The sequence below is a fragment of the Lepidothrix coronata genome, unplaced genomic scaffold (genome assembly GCF_001604755.1).
Source record: "Lepidothrix coronata isolate B3197 unplaced genomic scaffold, Lepidothrix_coronata-1.0 Scaffold19, whole genome shotgun sequence".
Taxonomy (NCBI): Eukaryota; Metazoa; Chordata; class Aves; order Passeriformes; family Pipridae; genus Lepidothrix; species Lepidothrix coronata.
Window position 1 is genome coordinate 4,924,411 of NW_016690199.1, and position 25,954 is coordinate 4,950,364.

The 25,954-nt window shown below is 41.4% G+C and overlaps 1 protein-coding gene across 14 annotated transcripts in view; it reads right to left on the reverse strand.

Moving 5' to 3' along the window:
- MARK3 (microtubule affinity regulating kinase 3) overlaps positions 1-25,417 on the reverse strand; it is a 62,352-nt gene extending 36,935 nt beyond the window's left edge. For 5 of the 14 annotated variants that reach the window (XM_017807495.1, XM_017807493.1, XM_017807488.1 and 2 more), the window contains exons 1-4: positions 25,033-25,417; positions 16,797-16,835; positions 12,147-12,338; positions 6,257-6,310 (exon numbers count right to left, since the gene is read on the reverse strand). In XM_017807495.1, the coding sequence (XP_017662984.1) occupies positions 6,257-6,310; positions 12,147-12,338; positions 16,797-16,835; positions 25,033-25,083 (336 nt within the window). In that variant the 5' untranslated portion in view covers positions 25,084-25,417. The remainder of the gene's footprint in view (positions 1-6,256; positions 6,311-12,146; positions 12,339-16,796; positions 16,836-25,032) is intronic. The other 9 variants (XM_017807500.1, XM_017807497.1, XM_017807498.1 and 6 more) reach the window with 5 other exon arrangements.
- Between the last annotated feature and the right edge of the window lie 537 nt (positions 25,418-25,954).

Here is a 25,954-nt window from a genome sequence, read left to right on the forward strand (position 1 = left end):
TGGGGCCACAAGAACATCGTCAGCCCTTGCTGACCAGTATATCTCACAGATCCTTCACTCCTTCACTTGGAAACAGGTTCCAAAGTTTTGTGAACTCCCACCTGAACATCTTTACAAGACCACTGCAGTACACTACTAGTATGAATTCAGCATTCTTCAATGCTTCGTTAAAGCCAAAGAACTGCTGTGCTGCCACAGCAGCTCACCGGTGGAACACCAGCTGCTTATATCACACAAAAAGCGTGTTATCTGAGTACACCAGCAAGGAGCAAGTTTTAAGGAGAGATGGGAAGACAAGGCCACCCCTCGGCCCTTCAGAAGCATTCCTGCAAGGCGACTGAGGGACAGCAGCATCTAGTCCTGGGTCTGCCAGCACAGCTCCTCTGACTCACTGCCAGACATCCAGTCTCCGAGCCCGCCTGGCCAGCGCAACGTGATGAACGTACTTGCCAAAATTAATAGGGCAGAACGCAAACGGTGTTTTCCTGACCCCACCGTGCTTCTTCCCTTTATGCAAGCACTGGTGTTAACCCAGACTGACTCACAAGGTCTAGGAATTAATTTAACAGAAAAATCTCATAAGACACACAACTCCCCCACATAAAAGCACTCTCTAGCCCACCCCAGCATATCTATTTTGGCAGGATGGGTGGTGAGGGACAGCTGCCCATTTCAAGCTGCAGCATGACATTACACCCACTGTCCTGAATCCAGAGACAGCACACTGATTGTAAGGATCTTGTCATGTCCTATGCCCTGTGTCTGTCCCTCCCCACCATGCCAATGGCCATGTTTAGAGGGTTTTGCTTGAGTAATTGATTATTTCTGAAGATTTCAACTTTGCCTGTCACAGAGTAAACTCTGTCCTCCTGCAACTGAATGATAATAGGGGAATGACACTTCAAACTACAAATGAAGGCAAAGTCTATTACTGATCAGTTGTTAAGTATTTGCACCTCTTAAAACTCTTCTGCAAAAGACAATTTAAAGATACACATAAACTTGCAACTGTAATACTAAAAATGCTGCAGGTGTTGTTATTGCAATGTAAAGCATGGCTTTTAATGAAGTTAGTTAATAGCAGATGAATTAAAAGTAGTTCCAAAATAAAATACTATTACAAAAAACTTGAAGCACAAATACTACAGTATTCAGAAAACCAAAGAATTCTCTTTTTATGCAGCACACTATATGGCAGCCGAGTGTGTAGCTGTTCTCCCTCTACAGCTCCCTCCATGCCAGCCCAAGGCTCCAGAGGGTCGATGTTCTTAAGCATCAGTTATTTTCTAACAGCATGCTTCAAAAAGTAGGAGTAATCAAGAGGTTTTACGAGAAATCCAACACAAATTTCTACAGGAATACTAGTAAGCTAACAGATCATTTTGAACCTAATGTAAAGAGACTGAAGCAGAACATAAGTCCACACCTCCAGTGGAATGCAGACGTGGGAAAAAACCCAGGAGTTTTGTAAATAAAGGATAGCGGCACTGTCATTAACAGTAAGGAAGAAAAAGTGCTGCTGCAAGATATGCCTCAGGTCAGATTTCAGATAAAGTGAAGACATTTAATATGTCTACATGGATTACCAGCAACTCAAATCTGTAGGTGTATTTACTCAATAAAAGCAAAATAAAAAAAAAAGTAAAACATTGGAAACAAACAAAAACCAACCCAAGAGTGAACAAAACAAAATCCTTGTGCCTTTGTGACTTTTATCAAAAGAAAATGCAAGGTTTTAAATAAATCAAGCTGCTTAAATGCAACCGAGGTTGACTGATCAAGTAAATTATTGGCCATACAAAATAGTTTCAAAACCTACGCATGCATGTTTTCTTTATCCTCCAGAGAGGTAAAATTGCCTTCTTTTCTTTTTTTGAACGATGTTATTTCTGGGGCTTTTTCATATGTAATCAAAGAAGGCAGACTACATCATCTTTCTACTGATCATCAGAAACTTAAAAGCAGTTTAATCTATAGCTATTTTTTTCTTGTTTTTCATTCAGTTCAGCTGAACTGGTGTATAATGTATTCTGAATTCTCCATTAACACTTCTAATCACAGCTTATATAACTGAAAACCTGTGATCAGTTTTTGCAGTTTTGAAGACACTTTGTTTAATTCATTCTAAATTGATATCTGATACCTCCCACCCCCAATACTCAAGACAAAGGCTATGGATCAGACTCATCAAAACATTGGTCCACAAGACAACTACTCTGCATTACTAACCGAAATGCAGCATGTTAAAAACCAGATTCTACATTATGAGCCATTTGTTGAAGTGGGTGACTAGAAATAAGCTCTCTTAATAAAAGACTATTTTTGTCTCAGAGGAAATTAAAAATAAAAATACTTCAGAATAGGATACAACCACCACCATATTCTTTTATTATAATTTTAGTTAGATAAATGCACTTCAGATTGTGCACTGTTTGTCAATTTAACTGTTATATGTAGCATTTTGACACAGATAGCAACTTCCACAGGGACATCTGCAAATACCTGACATTCTATTATGTATTATAGTCTACTTCTGATAGAGGAATATGATGTAAAACATCATACAACTTTCACACAGTGTGCTGAATAGAGATTTCACAGATTTCATTCCCCCCAAATACTATATGAATCAACTTATAGCAAATGAAGTAGTAACTATCACCACACAGTAAAATTCACTGCAGAAGCCAGGTATGATAAAACCTCACACCCCTGGGGTTCCCTGCCACAGGAACACAGAACAAGGTATAATAGCAGAAGATGTAACATGAAGGTTCTCAATACAGAAAATTATTTTCTTAGTTTTAAGAACTTACTTGTCCTAATGAGACTATAAAGGCAGACAAAAACCAGAAACCAGTTCTCATCAGTTTAATTTCTAATACAGAGATTAAAAACTACTCCCAGCTTGTTGAACAGCTCATTTTCCGTCAACAGGAGCTCTACAAATGTTTCCAGGCAAAGACAAACATCCTTGTCTGCCAAACAAATGGCTTTCAGCTTTGTTGTGGTCCGGTCCTTTGACTGTAAGCCATGTCAGATACAGGGAAAGAATCGCATTTAATTAATGCTGCTGCCAACAAACTGAATAAAAAAAGCCCAACAAGCCAGCAATGGAAGCTGGTTCTCTTAGGCCAACTTTCTTTGAACACAGCAAAAGACAGATCAGAAGTGTTCCTGCAACAGCTACTGCAAGGCTTTCAGTAGCAAAATATTTTAAAAATGTGAAAAAAGTTTGCTAAAAAGCAACTCAGTACAGTTGTCAGCTGCAGAGCACCAAACTCCCCTGGCTGCCTTCTCCCCAAAGGAGAGGCTTTTCACAAGATGTTGTCCCAAGCTAGCCCAAGTTTGACCTGTGTATTAGGCTTCTCCTGGTAACTGCTTCACTGAAATATGCCCTACATATAATGAAAAGCCTCAAGCAAAAAGCCTTTAGACAATACAAAGTCGCAAAATTTACAAAATTAGTTTGCCCCAAACTAACCATAACTTGAAAACAGAAAAGGATACTCATTGAAAACAGAAAAGGATACTTGTAATAAACAGAAAAGCCTGAGCATTTTAAATTCTCATCCTTTTCTTGCAGTTTTTAAAACACTGATTGACCGAGAGTCAGAAAGGCCACAGTCCACGTTAAAACTGACGTATAGGAACTCTAAAATGCTTCAACAAAAAATATGGTCCAAACAAGTGGCAAAACATCTGCACATAATGAACAAAAATATTTGGCTGAGGAGCCAAGTTCTAAAAAAGGAACATGGGAAGTGATTTAGTGCTACTATATGGGCTTGGTAAAAAAAACCCTTGCATATAATGGCATTGCTAATTCATAAGAAAAAAAACCAAACAATTTTTTTGGCTAGGAGGAAGTGAACTACTGTATCATCAGCATTTGTTTCCAGTGAGAACGATATTCACTGCAACTGGGTACACAAGTGCATTTGTGGAGAACAGTGGTTATGACTAACACCACCAGCATGGGAAAAAAGCTCTAAGAATTCCCTTTTCTTTCAAAGCAGGGAAGTACCGGTTACAGTTTCCTCTTCACTAAGCAAGAGTAGCAGAGCAGCAACTAGGTCCTAAAACAACAGTAAAGAGTGGCTGCATGTGGCTGCCACAGACTTCCTCAGCAGCAGACAGAAACCCGACCCTTCTGAAGAGCTGCTACTGAGTATCGAGCTGTCAGGGCTGCAGCGAGGGCATACCACGAATTACTGCTCCGGAAAGCAAAGCAAGTCCTTAACAAGGTTAACTTCTTCCTGGCAGCTGAAGTATCGATGTGGAAGACGTAACACAGAGAAATCAGAACTGGCAGCCTTAATCACCATTTGTCTCCCCACCTAAGGATGACTCGGGTATGCAGCTACACCGCAGCTGAGACACTGCACACCACACCCTCCTCTCGGCACAGCCCTTCCCTCCCCACCATACCTCAAATATTTTATCGCTCCCTCCAGAAGTGCAAGGTCAGAAGCACTTCCATCTCAGCCTCCCCTGCATCTACAGGTCGCGTGAGCAGTTGGCTCCAAACGCACCCAGGCTGTGGCACTGAACTGAGAACTCTGACATATCTTAAGTTTTTTCTGTGCCCGTGTAAAAAATGAACTTAGAGAGAACATGTTACGAATCTCACTCCACAAATCTGACCGGACTTCTACCGTGCTATTTTGTACTATTCTTCCAGACTCCCAGTTAAGAAACCCAGTGGTTGACAAGATCAAATTACAAATCACATTTTATAATCTAATTTTATAAGTTGTAAGTAAAAATTAAATTACAACATTAGAGAGACATGAGTGGATAGAGCTAGCTGAAACCCAGGAATCAAAGGACCATCATGCACACTTCCAGCCTGTAGCTTTACCAGCTGAACACCTCTGATTTGTAAAAGGGTTTGCATTGTACCCTGATATGAGATCAAACTCACATTATAACCCAATCTCAAATAACAGTATTTGAACAATTATGATTTTACATCTTTGCCTGTAAACAAGGCCTCTCTACTTCTCTCTGACCCTTCTTCCCACGTGCTGACGCCTCCCCTTGGTATCACACAGCTTTTTTTTATCTTTCAAGTGCTTCAAGCATTTAACAACTTTTTCAGGTATTCCAAGTTGTGCAGATCCGACACACAAATCAACTTTATCTAATCCATCATATTACCTAATTTGCATTTTATTTCCACCCTGCTTACCCAGAAACCACCAACAACCTCAGGTATTAAACTGAGAAAAATTCTAAGAAAACTGGAACCACATTATCCACTTTTATTCAGCCTACAGAGTCAGTAGGAAGCTGCTACCTGCTTGGAACACGGACCCTTTCTTCTATACGTTATTGTTTGCCTCTCAACTAAACCATAAAAGAACTTGTTTGTTTTTCCAATTTACTTCTGCACCATTAATCTTGATAAAAATATCTAGTCACCTGATCTTTTTAGTATTTGCATAAAATACAAATGGGTATATTCTCCAATTTACTCTAGTTACACTACTTCAATTATGGGTATTCTCTTGTTCAAACAGAAATATTGCAAGGAGGTTTTTTTATCAAACTACTCAAAAGTAAACAAAAAGCCTTTGACTGTAGTACTTAAAAGGACAAAGTTAGAAAAGTCCCACGTAAAAGCAACATTTAAATCTACTTCCTGCACACACTCCAAACCAGACTGGCTTGCTTGATGAAAGAGCAGGGTTTATCGCTCTGTACTAAAACAGATAAGGCAACACAACTGTAACAGCACATTAAACATTCAAAGCTAGAGGGAAGAAACCAAATAGTCATGCCCCAATTTGTTTCATAAAACTGCATCACCTCTCTGCTGCAAATCATGTGAAAAGCACAGACTGAAGCCTGGCCTTCAGTCCACAGGCAGTATTTTCAAGGCCAGCTTAAGAGGACAGAACATAAGCTTTGCCTTTCTAAGTTTAACAAAGTGACCGGCATGAAGGAGACATGGGGGCACGACACCAAACCGAAAACGTCCTCTCTACAGAGTCAGCTAAGCTTGGGAGACAAAGGAAGTGGCTAATACCACCGTTTTCTCAGTTTACAGCTCTGTACAAGTTCAGCTTGAACAACTGCAGGGCTGTCAAAAATATCTGTTACAAAACTACTTATTAAATACAGTAGTTCAGATGTGTGCAAGGTATGCAATGCTTCAGATTCTCCAGCACAGGCATTCAGGGTTAATGGAAGGAGGTGGTGAGGAGAAACAAGTTAAAATACAGCTGAAAGATAAAATGTAAAAACATACCTTTTGTAGACTAGTTGGGTTCAGCTGCGTTTTGTCAATTATTTTTATGGCAACCTAAAAGAAGAGTTCGTTATCAGTATTTTCCATAGGAACAACAACACACTATTACAACATGCTCAAATCCAGTAACAGAAATGTAAAACATGAAAATTACATAGAAAACATTTAAGTTCCTTCAGCAAATTATCTACTTGTATTTAAACTAAAAACAGGAGAGAGGAAAAACCCTGGTATTTTAAGCATATTAAGAAGAGAAGTTCACTGAGTCTTTCACTTGACATTAAGTCCATCACACTTATGACAGTGGAAGCTCCAACACCAGATAGTGCCCCTATAGAGTAGTGTGCCTACAGATAATATTTACACAGTATAATTACACAACAGATTACACAGTAGTGACTGGGCACTGGCAGTTTCCAAAAATAAGAGATTTCAGAGCAAATTTAAAGCAATTCCACACAAATTTGGCAGGAACTAAGCTCATCTTTGGAAATTCACTAAATATTTGTGTCAATTTGCTTCCTGATGGATATGAAAAAAAATAAAAACCCCACTGGCTGTAGTACAACAATTTGGGCAAGTTCTTTCCTTTACTGGTTCTCATCTTTTTCAGTAAATACTGCATAGAAGTATTAAAGAACAAAATAAAAATGTCACAAAATAAGCAAAACAGAAATTCAGTACCATGGTAACTAGTCAGAACCTGAAGATTTGAAGCAATGAATAGGCAACAGAAACTTCAGTGCAATGCAATTTGGATACTGGATGAGTTAGAACAGGAAATGGGAATCTTTCTAGAATTACATGCCAATTGGTATTTTTCCTTTCTAAATTAAAGACTACACATACCAGAAGAAGCTCCACAGAAGTCAAGGAGATGGTGCCTCTCAAAGAAGCAAGATGCTGCAACTCAGCTGATTATAATACCTCACTGGTGCAAAGCAAGGGCTTCCAACTCCCCTTCAGTTTTTGGCTCAGACATTACATGCTGCTCCTTCCCAAGCCACAGCTCCCATTTCCCTGAATTGCTTCATGCTATCTTTGCTCCTCATTAACTTGGGATCAGCGCCATATGGAATAAAGAATATCTTACATCAAAGCAAATCCATATCCCTACATTCAAGTGCAAAAACACAGGGATGGATCACCATGATGGAGAGGGTAAGAGGGGAACAGTGTTCAACTCTTGGGTGCATCATGGAATTATATAATGCATATGATGTTTTCTGAAACTGATATTCAAGACTTATTTTGGGCCCTTCTAGATGTAAGAGATGAAGAGAGATAGCCAAGTAGCCATCTCAGAATACTTTTACTTTGGGGAGTATTTTCTTCTAAGGCAGGCTACTGATATTAAAAGATCACTGTTTCCTGAGGCAAAATTCCATTGCAAACCTTGAGAAATCATTTCAAAAATACAAACACAGGGGAGAAACACATTAAGCAATAGGTATTTTTATATTAGTAGTTGTGTACGAAACCATGAAAGATTTTTATCTCTACTTTTATGCCTGTTGTTAACTTTCTGACAATAGTTCAAAGTTATTAACTTCCTGCAATCTCTTATAAATCCATGTTGGATGTTGAGTGACCACTACCTTTGTCAACAGCATATAATGTTATCTGAAAATGACCTTTCAGTGTCCCAAGACTACCCATGTCACAGAAGATGGCTGTTCACTTGTTAAGTGCATTCCACTCAGAAAAAGTTCATTTGTGTTCTGGGCTGTACCATTCTGGTCAATCTTAAAAGATGTAAACTCTGAATTTTGACCCACAAAGTCTTAAGGGAGTGGGTTTCTGCATAACCATCTCACCTCCCTCGCTGTGCACTGGTGCCAGATGATCAGAAGAGGTCTCTAACACTGTCAAACAAATTCAGCCCTGGAGATATAGGGAAGGTACACACCTCAGTTTTCCAAAAGACAGATTCTCAGGCCTGTTCACTGCACTAATTATAGCCTTAAAGGCAGGGGGAGTTTAGAGAATTCCTATCCATATGAACACTAAGAGTACAATGTGTTAACATGGACTCTGAGAGCTTGAGTCCATCATCAGAACAGGGAGCAACTTCAGGTGCCTTGATAAGGTCTCCAAACCACAGGCAATGGGAGTGTGCCCTCAAGAATAGCTCTGATGAGCCAGAGAAAGAAAATCCTCCATTGTACTAAGCACAGTTAATAAAACATCAAAGTGCCTTCCAAAGCAGAAACTTTTCTCTCTTTACATGACGTGAATCTGGAACAGTTTCAAATACTGTGTGCTATGGCCAATGCTGGAGGAATGCAAGTCCACCTACACAATTAGCATGATACATGCATTAGCCATGATATTCTGCGTGAAATTGTTAGTAGAATTAAAATTAACTTTGCTTTCACCATTCACAACAACACAACTAAAAAAATTCCTCCTACATGATTTGAATGAGGGAGTTAAAGCAATCAGAAGTTGGGAACACTGAGCAAATTGACTAAACTGCTACCATTCAGAATGTTTTCCCCCTCTCAAATTTCACTTTTTCCAAGAGAAGAACAGAAAGAAGATGACAATAGATTCCCTGGAGTCAGACTTGGATCCTGAAATAATTCTGCCTCACTGGGAAACTTCAATTCCCTGGCTATTAACTGAACACATGTCTTTAATGAACAGAAGGATCCATAATAATTTTGGCCACTCAGTAACAGCAAAAGGTAGTTTTATCTTTTAGATTAATTTTGGCAAGTATGGGAAACTTGTCAGAGGAAACACCCTTTGATAAAACTACAACAGAAAATACATGGATTACAGTCAAAGAGTGAACAAAAGCAGATTGACAACGAAGATTCGTGGTTTGGAAAGGGCAGACAGACTACAAATAACACTCTCCCAGGCAGAGGATCTCAAAGGAGGGTGTTTTCAAACAGCAGTTCTAGTGCAGTGAAGCTCTGTAGTGAGCTGAAGGCCACACACTCCTTGCAGGACAATTCAACCCCCTCAAGTTAGGCTGATGTTCTGATCATCCCCTGAAGGGTTCAACATTTCTCCCTTTCTGTAATTTGAGGCTGGGCTCTCATCATGCATCCTGCAGACACACTGAAGATGGAAATGGAAAAGAGTCCTGGAACCTACTCCAGCTGGAAACATGAAATCTGCACCTCAAGCAACAGGAAAATTCACAGGGAAGGACTCCAGATGCAAGGAGATGAGCAACTAGCCTAGAAGAATGCTTGAACAAACATCTCCTCCTCCGAGGAAGTGACAGAAAAGTGCTGATCTGCTCCAAGATTTGGAAGTTAATCAATGCAGAGATATAAAGAAGGAATTGCCATTAAGTGAAGCTGACCTGGACACTTATAAGGACATTAAGAACAAAGCCACACAGATAACAAGGAGAACATAAGAGGGGTTCAAATACAGCAAGGAGACAGCAGAGATGAAAAATCATTAAAGTGTGACTCCCAAAACTAATCACTCAGTGTAGATTTTGGTATGTAAGATGGAAAAAAGAAAAGGAACGAAGACAGGACAGGCAGCAGGAATGAGTGTGTAAAGCAGGAAATCACAAATTCAGGAAGATGAGTGTCCTCTGGCTAAGGCCACACTGGAATTCTTAAGAGTAGAAGGTCTAAGGAAGAAAAAAAAACCCCATGCATTCTTGCAGCACAGATTTCTACCATCTACCAAGAAAATGGCAGAGCAAGATTTAAAAATGATCAGACTTAACTTTTTTTCCTCCAATTTCCTGTAAAAATTCTTGAGCTCAAAATTACCAGGAAAAAAACAGGGAAACGGACAGAAGGGTTAAATGCAACATACTTTCCTACAGTTAATTGTGCCCTATGGAAATCCACAAGATATGACTACCTGGACTATTGTAAAGCCTCATCTAGGAGCATACATGGAATTTTTTGAACTAGATAAGCTGAAAAAGGCACAGAGCTTTTTTTTTTCCTAAAAAAGATGGTTAAAGAGATATCAGGTTGGAAATAAATGAGCAAGAGTTTTTCAAGGGCAAGACTTGGGACCAATCTTGTTTAATATCTGTATCAGTGGCCTTGGCACAGGATGTCAAACCATAATGATTAAGTCTGTGGAAGGAGTTAAGAGGCACCATCAAATACAATGGAAAACTGATTTAAACAACCTTGGAGATGAGTTAGCAATGAAAGCAAGATTCAACAAAGTACAAGGTGGTGTTAATCACAAGCAAAACCCATCAGTTTAGCAGCCATAAAAAAGGTTACCACAATCTAAAGATTGATCAGATAAAGACTTCTGTAAGGGCAAGGGTGAAGTAATGACATTGGGGAAATTGCTATCCAGAACATTGTGAACAATTCTGGTCATAGACACCTAAAACATGTATTTATTATCAACATTGTGCAGTTCATCTAGCAAGAAGAGAAACTTTACTCATTTCCCTCTTAAGAAAAAAAAAAAGTTTAAAATACCTTGAAGATATTCCTATAAAACCAGCTTGATTGTTCCCTTCTAAGGAATGACACTCATTCTAGGTAACCAGGACCAATGGTCACATCCTGGAAAGTATTTATGCTCTGAATTAACTGAATGACATCAATTCTATGAGAGTTAAAGAAAACTAGTACTCAAATCTTTCCAAATTCAGACAAAAATTTTACACTGTCACATTTATATGCTGAAATTTCAAACAAAAAAAATGAACCAGAGTTCATTCAACACAGTTATGTGCATATAAAGGAAAATGTACTTCAGTTTTTGCAAAGTGTGTCACATGACACCTTATCTCCAAGTTCTATACCTATAATAATAGCAAAGAAATACTAACCAAGTACTAGCATGTCCCATTCTAATTATCAGTAGAAATAGGAGGGAACTTAAAAGGAAAGCAATTAACCAAAAGCTTTCTCTACAAATGAACACTGACTTTAACAGAAGACAATTGGAACTGTCAGCTTACAAAAAAAAAATTAAAAAATCCCTCTCAACAGCTCTTTCAAAACCATGTCCCTCTGTTCTTCCTAGTGCTACTGAACTCCATATTAGCTCAGAAGAGAGAAATTCCCTTAAAGCACTGCAGTCAGCCACACAGCTTTCTGTAAAAGTCCTTGCTGGTACCAGTAAACGTTTACTTCAAGAGACAGGTTTCGCAAGAAAAGGTCAGCAAAGTGTTTCTCCCTCTTTTAGCACTTAAGAGTTGCTATTAATAAAACAGCACCTAGAAACACCTTCTTGTAACAAGCAAACAGGACTATAGCTCACCAAATCAGAACCACCATTAAGCGCAAGTGGTTAATTACACTGCAATGACATGCAGAAACTAATTATGGAGCTGAGTTAGACACTATGAGGAGATACCAGAGAAAGCCTGTCTATACCACACACACTGAGTGAGACACAAACTGCCTCTGAACAAACTGGAGCATCTTCCCAAGGCTGCCCAGCACTACAGACACCAGCAGAATCCTGGGAGACACATTGCTTTGGCAAGAAAATACTGCATTTGGGCTACCTGCACCGTAATCAGGATGATATTTAGTTCTCATTCTTGACTTCCCCTTCAATATAGCCCTGCAATGTGCAGCACAGAGACACCAAGAGGCAGTCTTTCCAGCAAGCTTTTTTAGTTGCTGTATATTGATCTCTTTTTTGAAAATGGAGGATGTAGCCAAGAATAGTAGTAGCAAACTTTAACACAATTCAGCTGAACAGGGACTTGTGAAAAATAGAAATATAAGACACCATTTTCAAGAGAAATAGTTTTGTAATCATTACTAAAAGTTACAGTTCTCAATTTCTACTTTTTTTCTACATCAGTAGCAATATCTCTAGTAAAATGTGCTCTTTGTTCACAGACTTAATACGATTTTAATTTTAAGAGAACCTGCACACCTACAGCAATTCATTGCTGTTTACACCCGTAACACTTTACCTCTCTGCCAGTTAGGATGTGCCTTGCCAGTTTCACTTTTGCAAAATTCCCCTTCCCAATGGTTTTAAGGAGTCTGTAATTTCCAATGTGCGGCTGCTCATCCGCGCAGGAGGCTATGGAGTTCCTGCAGCGAGCTCCAGAGCGCCCAGTTCGGGAGGAAACTTCCTGCCGTCCGTCTCCATGGGACGTGTGCTGCAACAAGAACATACGCAGGTAATAAGGCTGAGAAATACAGACAAAACCACACCAAAGATGAGAAGCACTCAGCATTCAAAAGCATTAGCAACGCCTTTGCAGGAACCTTCAAATGATCCAGCTCAAACTTTAGATTCACACTGAACTTTGCTCTGATGGGGGCAATAAAAAAGTTCCCATTCATAACACAATATCCATTTCATCACCTGGTAAAGACCAAGTGGAGCATCACCCAAACTGCAGCAGCAGTTGAGCACTTTTAGGAACTTACATGGATGGCCAAATCAGTTATGAAACATGGAGGTGTTTGATATTATTTCCCATTTGCACTACTGTTCTGACCAGTGCAGGAAAGCCTTTGGAGAGGAAACACGAAAAAAGCTTAACCAAGGAGAGCACAAAATGTTAACCCTTATTGGGTAACTTAATAGTACTGAAAATATAACAAAAGGGGGGGTTTTCCCCTCTTGTACTATACTTCTGTTCCTACAAAACCACATGACTGAAAATAACCAGGATAGCCTGCAGAACAAGGAAAGAAATATGACCTAATGTACAGAAATCTCAGACACTGACAGGCTGAGAACCAGTTACAGTGATCTGAGACACTGTCTGCCTTTCATTCAGTTTCCCAGAACAGCTCTTAATTGCAGAAATAAATGGGTATATATCATACCTATAATAATCTTTATTCATTAAATCACACGGTTAAAATTAAAGTATTTTTTAATTTCCTGACAGCCTGTTTATGAAAGAGCAGGTCCCCTTATGTTCTTAAATCATGGTTGAGACCTATACACCAACCTCACTAATTAAAGTATTAGAAATGCTCAGCATCCTGCAAATGTGGAGCAAATACCTGCCTCCACCGCAGATGACGCAATAAATTTACAGTCAACCCAGAAACCCCAGATCTTGCTCTTCTACTACTCCTCCTCTTGCTGAAACCCAATGGGGACAACCAAGGAACTGGCATACAGAAACATTTAGTCTGAAAATCATTGTAGCACGAAGATGAGATCATACCTCAAGAGCTAACAACCATGGTGCAGGCACAAACGAACAAATCCATGCTTGGATGACACTTGGCAAGTTCACACTCTATTTAATAACCTGATGTAACCTTGTGACCATATACTCTGGCATCTTAGGTTCCTTGGTTTGTTAACTTGAGTGCAACAGCTGTGATCAAATTACTTTTAAAAACACATTCATTTCATCCAAGAAGTACTACTGATAGAAGTCTACAGTAACTCTTGGAAAACTGTTTAAATAGTTACTGCTCTAAAAAAACACACACACTGTGGTGCATATAAAGTTTTAGTATCAATCTGGCTTTAGCTTCCTTACTGCCCTGGCTGCTACATTGCCACCAGATTTGTACTTCCCATATAGGTACTTATTTTCTATGACCACAATACCCCTTCACTTTAATAAGTGATAGGTATATTGAGCTCCCTAAACATGCTGCTGTAAACATGATTAAAGACAAGGAAACTTTTCCTGTACTTGCGTTCAGAACTCTCTGTTTTCCAAACATATTTTTGTGGAGCTTATGCTAGAGATGGACATGCCATACCTACAGTAGGTGCACTAGGACTAAACACAGAGACTGCACTTTTTGTTCAACACCCCACTGATTTTACATGGACAGAACCAACCCTCTTGGCAGAAAACCAGCTGTAACTGACCACCCAACACTGACCCTAACTCTTTTTAGGAGTTATTTGCTTCCTATTCCCTTACCACAACATGACTTTCATTCCTGGATCCTTACATGCATGATTGCACATTTAGCTGAAGTGAAACACAGAGTTTCCTTTCATGTAGGACATTAAATGTTCCTGATGATTTGCCCATCCTGCTCTATTTCATATTCTAGCAATCTGTATCCTAGTTTTCAGGAGCAAGAGTAAACATTCCTTCTCAACCACTAATAACTGGCACAAGAACAAGAAGCACACCTGTAACAATATCCAGTAAAAATTCCAAGTCTTGATAACAATTCAATGTTCTCAATAATATTTTGAGACCTACAACAATTGGGTGTTTATCAATCAGTAATTCTCAAGGAGAGGAAGAACAAGAGCAGTCACCAGCTGAAGGAACTACTAAAGCCAGTGAAATCCTGTACCAGCAATTCCAGTATTTTGCATGTCCTTAACGTCAGGCTGGTGCTGGTTGTTCAGGCCATCTTAGTTACTCCTGTGTGTACTAGCAAAGCCATGACGATCCCCTACACTTCCCTAAACTTTGACTTCTAACAAACCTTGCAACACATATTGCAGAGAACTTCCCTGTCAGCTCCTTTCGTACCTTCTAGTATCAAATTACTCAGACCAGTTAGAAAAAAGCCGCAACTGCTGATGCTAGATGCCAACATCCTCCTGCATTGCTGCCTGTGTTGCTCACGGACTGGGATGTTCCATACAGGGCCACGAGGGTATTTCTTGGATATATTAGAGGAAGGCTCGTTTCAGTTCAAGTACAGCATCCCAGGAATACAACTGTACTACTTACACTGCACTACACTGAGTTGATAACTCGTCGGAAAAAGGAGTGTATCAGAATTATTCAGACTAAAGCCCTTCCACACCCGGGCACTTGGCACAGGTGCAGGAGCTGACTTCAGCAGGAGCCAGCCTGCCTCCCAGCAGGGCTTGTTAGCTTAGGCTCTCCAGCAGACAGATTCAACAAATAGGTTGCTTTTGAACCACACAACTGACTCTGTTTCCAGAGTATCTACATCTGCACTGTCTTGTGCTTGAACTGATAGATCATGTTAGTCCTGAGCTAGCCCATGAGGCAGTTGAGATGTGGGCATCAGGTAGCACATATTCCCAACCCAGAAAACCTGTGTGCAAGTTATTCAGAACTGATCTTACTCATATCCTACTTAATATAAACAATATCAGGCCAAAGAAAGATTGTTATACTAACAAACACTATTTCACATAGTAAACCACCCAGTTAATACATCTTGAGAGCTTCACTGTCCTCTGTTGAGAAATGACTTCTTGTGACCTATCATTTTTCTTTTCCATGCTTCCTAGCTTTGCACTCAAAGGGTGGAATTAACAGCTGTGAACTCATTTGGACTAGCTCTGATAAACTGAACACAGTCTCCTTGTATGGAGGTTTGCATTTCCACCCTAACCCAGATTATTTCTTTTCAAGAATATGACCTTTTTGAGCTGTGGTTTTTGAGTATCAAGCTGTGCGTTCCCAAGCGGTTCAGTTCCCTCCAACTGACTTGTTCATAGCTGTGTTTCACCCTGTAGAAATCCAGCCATTTGCAACTACATCTAATTTGGACTTTATTTCACTTCCCATAAATAAATCTATCAGCAAGTCCTTCTTCTGTCAGATATATTACTATACTGAACAGAACCCAAGCTTTCTAAAACCCACAGAAAACAGATTCTCCATTTCAACATGGCTTTTCTCTTGCATATGGAAATGAAGGAAGAAGAACATAAACTCAAAACTGAATAAAAGTGTTTCTCCCAACGAAATAATTTTGAAGAAGCTGTGACAGGTAGATGGGAAGCTAAATGGCGTAGGCACAAAGCAAAATACAGGTGGGTCCAGGAAAACTTCAAATCACACATTGGCTTGTTTAGCATCTGGCTGTACTCGGGTACTTCCCCAGGCGGTTTCCTCAGCAAACAGATTAACAGCGGCACTCTCGGCCTGGAGAAATAGTAACAGCACCCTCTGCTCTCCAAGTTGAGATGCAGGTCATTTGTCTTTTCCCAGGTAGACTGTCAACTCTGCGGATTTTGCCTCCCTCACCACATTGACTCCGAACAACTCTGTTCAATTTCAGCTTCTTTCCCAAGTTCACATTTATACGGCTTCAAGAAGACGTGGGGTTTGTCTTAAAAACATAACATTTAAAACAAGCATGTGTTTATTTGTAACAAGTTTCCATAGATTGTGGTAGGTGAGCTGTATCTCCTGGAGGTGTGTTCTGCATAAGAATAACACTCGCTGATGACACTCACCACAGCTGAGTGATTCCCAAAATATCTGTCTTTACATAAAGCAAGACCATTATGCTGTAGATGGGGGACTAAATCAAGGAGACTGGGTACTTTGTGCAACTTCAGGCTACCCAGTCACCGCCTCTTTTAAGAGAAAAGTCCCCTGAAATCCACTTACGACAAGAACGCACTTTCTTCCACACCTTGGAGTGCATCAGGTTTCATTTCAAGGTCTTTGAAATACTTTAAAGGTTTGTTTTTTTTTTTCTTGCACTATCCATTTTCAAGCCAACAAGACAACCTTTCTCATAAAAACAAAACATTCTCCTCCCCGCCTCCCAACTCCACCCTGTTATTACTCAAGCCAGAAGGAAACGGGAGTAAAACATCTGCATTTGTGGGAGTCCTTACTGCAAGGGAGGGACTGAACCTAAGACCAACTACATTTGGAACACAACACAAAACCCACCTTTTCGCAAAAGCCTTCCCCCAATGATGAGCCGACATCCTTTCATAGCCAGAAAATGATTAGCATGAAGAGAAAGAAAAAGAAAAGGAAAAAAAGTAAAAAAGCAAATGACGTATGAAGGTGTCGACAACCGAAATCTTTTCGGTAGATGTTAAGTTTATCCAGTATCTGCATGATTTCAGGTATCTTAATGTTCAGAGCACTAGAAACACACAGGGCAGAGGATGACTAGTATCAAAGTTCTTGAACTGCGTAAGAAGATGCCAACAGCTGAGAAAAACCTGTAAGAGACAGAATCTGATATCCATCTGAAGAGCTGAAAAACAGTAAGAAATCAGAGTATCCAAGACCTGCAAAAATCCAGGTTTATTTACAGAAAGTAGGGAACACTTTCTAAAACAGGGGAGACAAATGGCATCAACTTTTTTTTTTTTAAAGCATTTTTAATACAGTAGTGGAAACTACCTTCTCATCAGCCAAAATGAACTAATAAAATTTAGTCTTACAAAAATCTCTAGGAATGCTTATTACCTTAGCTGTTACCTCACCTCTGTATGAAATACTACAAAGTGACATTATAAAATTTCTTGGAAAGCTGTCAGACTAGTAACAATCACGACAGTCTCATTCAATTCAGCATTTTTAATTATAGTAAGAAAAAACTGTACTTAAAACCTATACTTTACAGTGTTAATAATATTAGCATCCCAGGACATGATGAAAATTTGAGACACTAAATTGCTTCATTACCTTAGCCTGGGCACACAGTATATAAATACATGGTAATTTCTGGCTGTGCACTCCCCAACAACACTCTTATTTCTAGAAAATCTTATCAGGAAAACATACCATAGTTCTTTAAAAATTAAAAAATATTTTAAATTAAACATGCAAAGACAAAATTTCACTACAGCCCTTCCTAACAACATGTTGAATTTTACTTCCCATTTATCATCAAAGTCTTTAAGAACACATAGACTGCTGAGTACTACTCATTGTAAGAGAAAAAAGGTAGCCCTAAGGATATTCACAGAGGTAGCATCTTATTGAGCAGAGATATCCCTGAAACAGAACAGCAGGGCATCCTGCGACTGCTGATGAAGGAATTCTACTGAAAAGTCAAAACAGAGACATTTCTGGCAACCACCAAGAGGTGTCACAGTAAACGCTCAACCACAATTGTTCATATACCAGTTACTGCTCTGGGAATCCCTAAGTTAACCTATACTATAAAATACTGCATTATTTTCCTAGATGATAAAACAGGAACCCATAAAAGGAAAAGATGGCTTGTACTTGTCCTGATTTTACTTCCCTCCTACCACTGACCAGGGCACAAATCAGGACATGGAGCAAGGTGGATTTTGTCAGCCCCAGTATGCATATGATGTCTGCATAACCAATTATTTGGTTCCAGCACATATAATTAAAAGGCAGTTTTTAGACTAGCTTGCTACATAATCAATCTTAAGGGTAAACAGTCATGACTTCCATCTCACAAAATTTTAAATGCTCTCCCACAAAGAAAAGTGCTACCTGACATGGCACTAAAGTTATCAATCCATGAGGGCAGGCTTAATCACTGAAGTGGGCGACAGCCCTACCATTATGGATGCTATGATTGAGTGGAACAACTGAAAGGGTCAGAATTCAGCAAGGGAGACAACAGAAATATAACATAGATGTTAAGGGAGAGAAAACAATAATTTGGATGTTCCATTGTCAAAAGGGGAAGGTTTTATCGTGCCCATCACAGTATTAATTAATGTAACTGGTATGACACTTCATGAAAATGAGTGGCTAGTTTAATTAGGTCATATCTATCAAACAACCAGTTTAAAGGGAGAACCTGAAGAGTAAATAGTCTTTAGCACACATAAACTATACCTCTTTGACACACATTCCTACTTCTTCCAAACTTCAGCGAGAAAGGCGAAATAAAGGAGAAAACCAGGAGTAGCACTCAGGACACAACAGCTCCAGCTCATACCGAGCAGCCTGATGAAGATGGACAGGATGGACACAGGACACTTCCACCTGGAAGAGGGAGCACTGCTACCCAAAGCAACACTTCCACACTCACAATTGCAGCCACTGACCAGTGGCGGAACTGCAGCGGGAATTGCTGGTGACAAGTGCGCCACTGCCCCGAAGATCAGAGTGGGACAGTGCCAACAGCCAGGCATTAAGCCTTCAGCGAAGGAAGGATGTTCCCCTTTGCAGACATAGAGGGTCCTTTCCACGTACAACCACTACAGACTCTGTGACGTGTTTGACATCATTTGGTTCATACTCTATACAGCATATGAAAGAGAGTGAATCTGTAATTCCATGATTAGCACTGAACAACACAACAGTGAAGAAATCCTGCTTATATAATCAAAAAGATAAGTCTGGTGCTGGTTAGAAAAGCTCTTTAAAAGCTCTTTTGTTGCTTCACATTATCAAGATCTGACATTCATCATATCTTTCCAGCTAAAAGTTTCTTTACTGCTGATTAAAATGGATATTTATTGACATCAGCCTGGGGAATAATAGCTGAAGAGCCAACCATATTCTATTCTTCATCAATAATACTGCCAACTAAGTTGTTTCCAGAATCATCACTGTCAGTAATTACATCCTAAACAAAACAAAAAAACAACAAAAAAGCCAACCCCCCCCCCCAAAAAAAACAAACCACAAAACCCAACAAAAAACCAAACCCAAACCCTCACAGTTGGTTTTCAAAGACTACATTGAGCTTGAAGATAGAAAACTTTGTTTAGGTTTTAACCCTGCAGGAAAAAATTTTATTTGAAAGTCAATTTCTGTTTATATGTGTATATATACACACAGAGAGAACTCAACAACCTGCTCTTTATGGGCCAAAAATTTGTCTTAACCTAAGGGTTTCATCCAAGAGACTGACTGGAGCACTACACAGGTACACTCGCTATCTTTCAGGTTTATATTTTAAGAGCAGTAAGCATCTATTTATCATATTTTCTAAAGATTTTTAGTGGCAGATATCTCCACACTAAGAAGAGCCAACCTTGATAAGCCATGAGCCTAAAAAAAAAAAAAAAAGGTGACCTCCCTTTTTGATCTGGCTGACTTCCATGAGGCAGCATTACTTGACTGAGAAGAAGAGGAAGTTGCAGACACATGCTACTTATATATCACATGAAATGGAGATCTGGGCAGACGAATGCCTCCACTCTTAGAATTCCTCTGACTTGAGTCACCTGAGACATGTTGTCAACAGGAACTGTCCGCTTACATCAACATGAATATGTCTTTTGACTAGAACTAAAATGGAGAATTGAGCAGGTAAGCATACCAGGTGAGTGGGTAAGAAGGGCTAGGAAATACCGTGTTTCCTTTTGCATATCTTCTTTCAATAATTTCTGTAGTTGTGTTCTGTTTTTCAGATTGCTACTTCCAAGGCCACCATTAAAGTCACATTCAGCAGTGCTAATGAACTAAGTCTGACTTTTTAACAACCTCTTGTAGCCTAGCTATTCTGAATTACTGAAATAATGGGAAAAAGGGATGGGGAAAAAAAAAAAGATTTTTCCAGGAGCAAAACACCACAATTTTTGAAAGATTTATCATCGTACTTGTATATCTGCCTGTAGTTGTAGAACAGCACCCTAGGGCTAAGGTAACTCGAGTTGTGCCACAACCGCTTTAATTTAAACCAAAACAAAAATAGCAAGAAGCATTTCTAACCCTCCCCACCTGAACTGGACACTCCCATCCTCCTCTCTGTCAGTTATTTGCAGCCACACAGAATGGGGATAAACCCACTTTTCTTAAGGGTTTATTTCAGTCACATCAGAGCTGACCAGACCCGTCACGCAGCCCCACAGTAATTAGTGCCGGCACAAACGGCGGGTGGGAAGAGGCAGCTGAGACTGATGCCCCCATCAGCCTCCCATCAGTTCGAGCTGACTGAAACCAAGCGATTAAACACCTCAGCACGGGCTGTTTAGCGCAGACGAAGAATGAAACTTCCCACTTTAAAATGTGAAAACACTAGCAGCCAGTGACTCGCAATGTCACACAACCCCACTAGGTATTTTTTGAGTACAAACATAGTACTAGGCCTACCAGGCACTAAGAACTGCACAAAAAAAAAAAAAAAGAGCATTTTTCTGGTCTGTGAAAGGTTGGAACTAAAAAAACACATCCCAGGTGAATTCCTAAAATATTTTTTGTTTCTAGTTATTTTGCCACCTTCACCTGATTTAATTCAAACCAGAACATTTGTTACAACTGGTGAAAAATATGGAAGAATGCAGATAGTCCTGCAGAAGAAAATCTATCAGAACTTTTGGCCACAGAAACACTTCCCTCCTCAGCCCCTTCTTTAAAAAACCCCACAGGATTTCATGCTATGGAAGAAAGCATTCCGATTACAGATCTATTTGTAATAGGAGAAGACTGATAAATAATATATAGAACAATGCAAGCTTGCATATTGTCTGCAAATGCTCTAATGCACTTCATAGTTAATTGGTAATAAACCAAGACATACTGCACTAACCTTCACAGTATCTTAAAATTACACTTTTGTACCTAACGCCACCTTTACTAAACCTTTTTAAATTTAAAAAAAAAAAAAAAGATGATACTTCTGCTACACAGAATCCTTTTGTACAGTCTTGTGCAAGCACAGTTGCCATCATGCTGGCATTTTTCAATAGCAAATTTTTCACATTAGGCACAGTCATGGAGATAACAGTATATTTTAGTCTTGCTTTTCCTTAAATTACCTAAATTTTTAATTCAGATTGGCCTGCAGAATTAACACATTGAAAGCAGTTACCTTTTCTTCCCCCCAAAAAACACAGCTGTGTAATGAACATGAAGGTTTTAATTAAAATGTTTAGTCCAAGATTTTTCTTTTCTATTTCACACTCCTAAAAAAAAAAATCTTCCAACCTCCATAGAACCTGCAGTTCCTTGTTTCTATCTATAGTTTGCTATCATCTTCCCACTCTCTGAATATTTTTTTTAATGAATAGTTGTCCTACTCCTCACAATCTTGCTCCTTCTGCTCCTATTTCTTTGTCACTGGTTGTCCTCCATCCTGCCACATGCACATTCCTCTGTGTCTCTTCTTATCTTTTGTTTTCCACCATCTATTTTCCTTTCCCATTGTGTTTCCACACTTCTCCTCTATCTTCTCTCCCTTCCTTCTCATCACTAGTAAAACAGGCTTACTCATTCTTCTGTCATTTAAAGTCCTTCTTCTGCATGTACCCTGTCTCCCAGATTTGGATGAAGGAGGTCTCTGCTCTCTCTCGTGCTTTTTCTCTCACATGCAGGACGTATTTCTGAGGAGGACAGAAAAGATCTGATCCTCTCATGCACTTCTGCCCCCTAAGCAGCTGGCAGCCACTGCTGCACAAGACATGGCCCGAGAGGAGCTGCTCTATCTCTGCGGTGAGAAGCCAGCTCATTGCAGGCCAACAGCCAGCTTCCAACTGTCCAAGTGTGAAGTTCCTATGATCACAGATCATCTGGGATGCCTTTCCTCTCAAAACCAGGTGACTTGGAGCCAAATTCTTTAATCTCAAAGGCACTAAAGGTTTGATAGCTCTGAGTAGCTTTTGGGGAAAGTCACTGTGACAATATTTCCACTTCAGCAGTACATGTCTTGATAAAAAGCCTTAGAAAGAAAAAAAAAAATCAAGTACTGACAATTAGACCTTTCTTATTCAACAGAAGTTGCCAACTGCTGAACGTGGTTAACTGCAAGCACAGACAATGATAATTTACACTCACTGTCATTCTGGAGGCTAACTTCATTTTCAAAATTGCAAGTATAGGCACGGATAAGCTATGATCAGCATGCTTCAATCATATCCAACACCAGCCAAGCCTTTGTCAGCAGTGGTAGCCTTCCAAGCAGAGAAAAGGCACTAATGGGGTCCACAACCATAGCCCAAAGGCTAGCTGAATACCTTGGCACCTCTTAAGCCTCTTCAAAGAGTCCTCTGAATATTAACCAATTAGACTTCTCTTATGTGAAAGAGAACCAAGGGCTCAATTTACCTGCCAACACAACATGCTCAGATTTCGGGTGGATGAACAGTTAGCTAAGTACCAAAATCATCACATTTGAAATCAAAAAAGACCTGGCCTGTTCCCAGCTGTAGGGGTAATTCAGACAGACTAAATGTCAGATTTAAACTTAGCTTTAAGCAAGGCTGAACAGCATACGGTTTAGAAAATTTCTAGATAGCTGATGCCCACGATAATCTGGGAGAGCTTCCTGAGGGATATGCTATTGTATTAGGGGCCTTGGTTCAGTGGATTTGGTGGGTAGTGGGATTAATCACTCCCTGTCAGTACCATTACCTACAGGTATTTCTGTGGTCACCAGCACAGATTACAGCACTTGAAAAATATGCCTTAACCCAAACCTAAGGCAGTTCATCTGCAAACAAGACAATCCATGGATGTTAAATTATGAAGATTACTAAAGAGAAGTGTTAGACCAATATTTTGAAGTGAGAACAAGGAGCCTTAAGTGGAAGACATGTAAAAATCTAACTTCAAGTGCTAGAACACACAGCTTGTGAATAATTATGTTTCCTCGAGCACATATTAAGTCTTTCCACCATTAGATTATCCACACTAGAGTTTGAATTAACTGGGGAATCTCATCTGAACGCTCTCTAAAATGATTTACTGTGTGGCCTCCACACACACACACACAGAGCTTGAAAACCTCAGTCAGGTCTGCTTACAGACTAAAACAATTATCTAAATAAACTCTGTATAGTATTTTGTAGAGTATGTTTCAACTTCAACTCTCCCCATGGCATAGGAAGGGCCGCATAATATTTTAATTATTTTCTTCCACAAGACAGGAAGCTCATTGAGATTTTACAGCCAAATATGCTTAGTTGGCTTTTTGCTCAATACAGCCCTTAGCCTGCAGGTTGCATGTAGTGCTAAAACAAATAAAGATCACAGAAGTTAGAAGTGCCTATTATGTCAATAAAATCTAAATCCCTAGTAATGCAGTAATTGTTCCATGCAGCATGTTTTCTAATGCTTTGTCTGGTCTTGTTTTAAACAATGGGGCTACCATCACTTTTCTCGGACTATTTATGGTCTGGAACAATCCAACAGTTTTTCCTGATCTTTAACCAAAGTTTCCACCTTTTATGCCAGTCCAAAACATAAAAGCCTGCCCAAAAAAAAAAAAAAAGCCTCCTCTGTCAAGCTTAGCATCTGCCTTGTAAAGAATATCACATAGCCTTTACAGAAAGCTGAACACAAAGTTCACCAATCTACTCATTTTAGACTACAGTGAGTGACAACTCCCTTCTGTTTATCATTTGGGGACATGTCAGAGCCTATGCAGAAAAAATGGTTAGACAGGATACACCAGGATCAAGTAAGTCTTAACTTGGAAGAAATACAGTTCCTATCTGCAGAAAGGGAGTCTCCTTACTGAGCTTCGTTTGTGGCTATATGCTTATGTGGTAGGACTACTTTTTTTTTTTTCTTCCTTTAGCATAGGACCTCTGTGATCGTTAACATACTGTCTGATTTAATCTTGTAAATAAAGCGTAAAGTCCTAAACCTTGGCTTTGTCAAGGTAAAAAAATAAATTAAAAAAAAAGGGAGTGAGGGGGAAGGGAAGGAAAAGGCTCCCTTGTGCGGAGGGTAATTCCAATAAAGAAAACCTTTTAATGTCATCTGAACAGGTGACTAGCCTAACAGCGTCATTACCACCGAGAACCCTGCAAATTAAGCAGGGAAGAGGCCTATTATCTAGGTCACCTAGCCCACCCCTACCCGAGCTGAATTATTCCCATCTGTTTACCAGAGGTTTATTCGGCTGCTTTAGCAGCAAGTTTGCACATGAGGAGAAGGCAGCAGCCCCCCAGGACCCCGCTCCCCACCACCGATCCCCGTTACCGACATAACCAACCCGATCCCCGCCACCCGGACACTCGAATAGCAGAGAGTGAATTAAAGAGGGGACACTGGGGTTGAGGCGGGAGGGGGGGGAGGGATGCCCGCAAATGCCACGGAACAGGCGAACCGCGCCGCGGAAAGGGTTAAAAAATAATCGATTCCGAATAAATCGGTGATCTGGGCAGCGCACAGGCGGCGGGAGGTTCATGACAGCGCCCCGCGGGGCGATGCCCCCCCCCGGGCGGGCGCGGTGCGGGGCCGGGCGGGGTGCGGTGCGGTGCAGAGGGTCCCCCGCGGCCGCGGTACTCACGTTCTCGGTGTCGCGCTCGTTCACCGTGGGCAATGGAGTCCGAGTGGACATTTTCCCTCACTCGGGCGGCCGCGGCGGCGGCGCGCACAGACACACACACGGGGCCCGGGCTGCGCGTCTGCTCCGAGATGGTGGTCGCAGGGAGCCACCATGAAGGACAAGGTGCCTGGCGGGGGGGCGGCGTCGCGTCGGTGCCCCCCCACTAGATCCTCCTCGGGGAGCGGAGCGGCCTCGCCCCCTCCGAGTCCTGCGGGCTCATCCTACAGCCGGGGTCCGCGGGGGTCAGCAGCGGGAAAGGGGGTGCCTCATCCAGCGGGGAGGAGATGCAGCCGGGGAAAGGGATGGAGCCGAGGGAAGGGAGGCGGCGAGGGAGCGGCTCCGAGGGGGAGGGGGTGAGCGCAGGGCGGGCGGGGAGGAGGCGGCAGCGGGGGCGCCGCACAGCCCGGCTTCTCTCCGCCGCCGCCGGGGCACGGCTAGCGCAGGCCCGCCGCCCGGGGGGCTGCCCTTTCCTTCCCCCGCCGCGGCCCCGCTTCACCGCGCCGCCGCTCGCATCGCCGCCCGCCCCAGGCTCCAAGAAGGCCGGCGCCCCGCGGGCTGCGGACGCTGGGTGGGTGCCGGGTGGGTCGGTGCCCGCCCGCCGCTCCCTCCTTCCCTGCCTGCCCCCCGCCCGCCCCGCCGCCGCTCCCGGACGAGCCAAGATGGCCGCGCGGCTCCTCCACGCCAGCCCAGCGCCGACATGAACCGGAAGGTCCCGCCCCCCGCCCGGCGTGTGCGGGGGCCGCGGGGCCGGGGCCGGCCCTGCCCTCCCGGGGATCGGCCCCTGCCGCCTGTGCCGACCCGGCCGTCCTCCGGGGAGCGGCCCCTGATCCCCCTGGGGATCGGCCCCTGCCCTCCTCGGGGATCGGCCCCTGCCCTCCCGGGG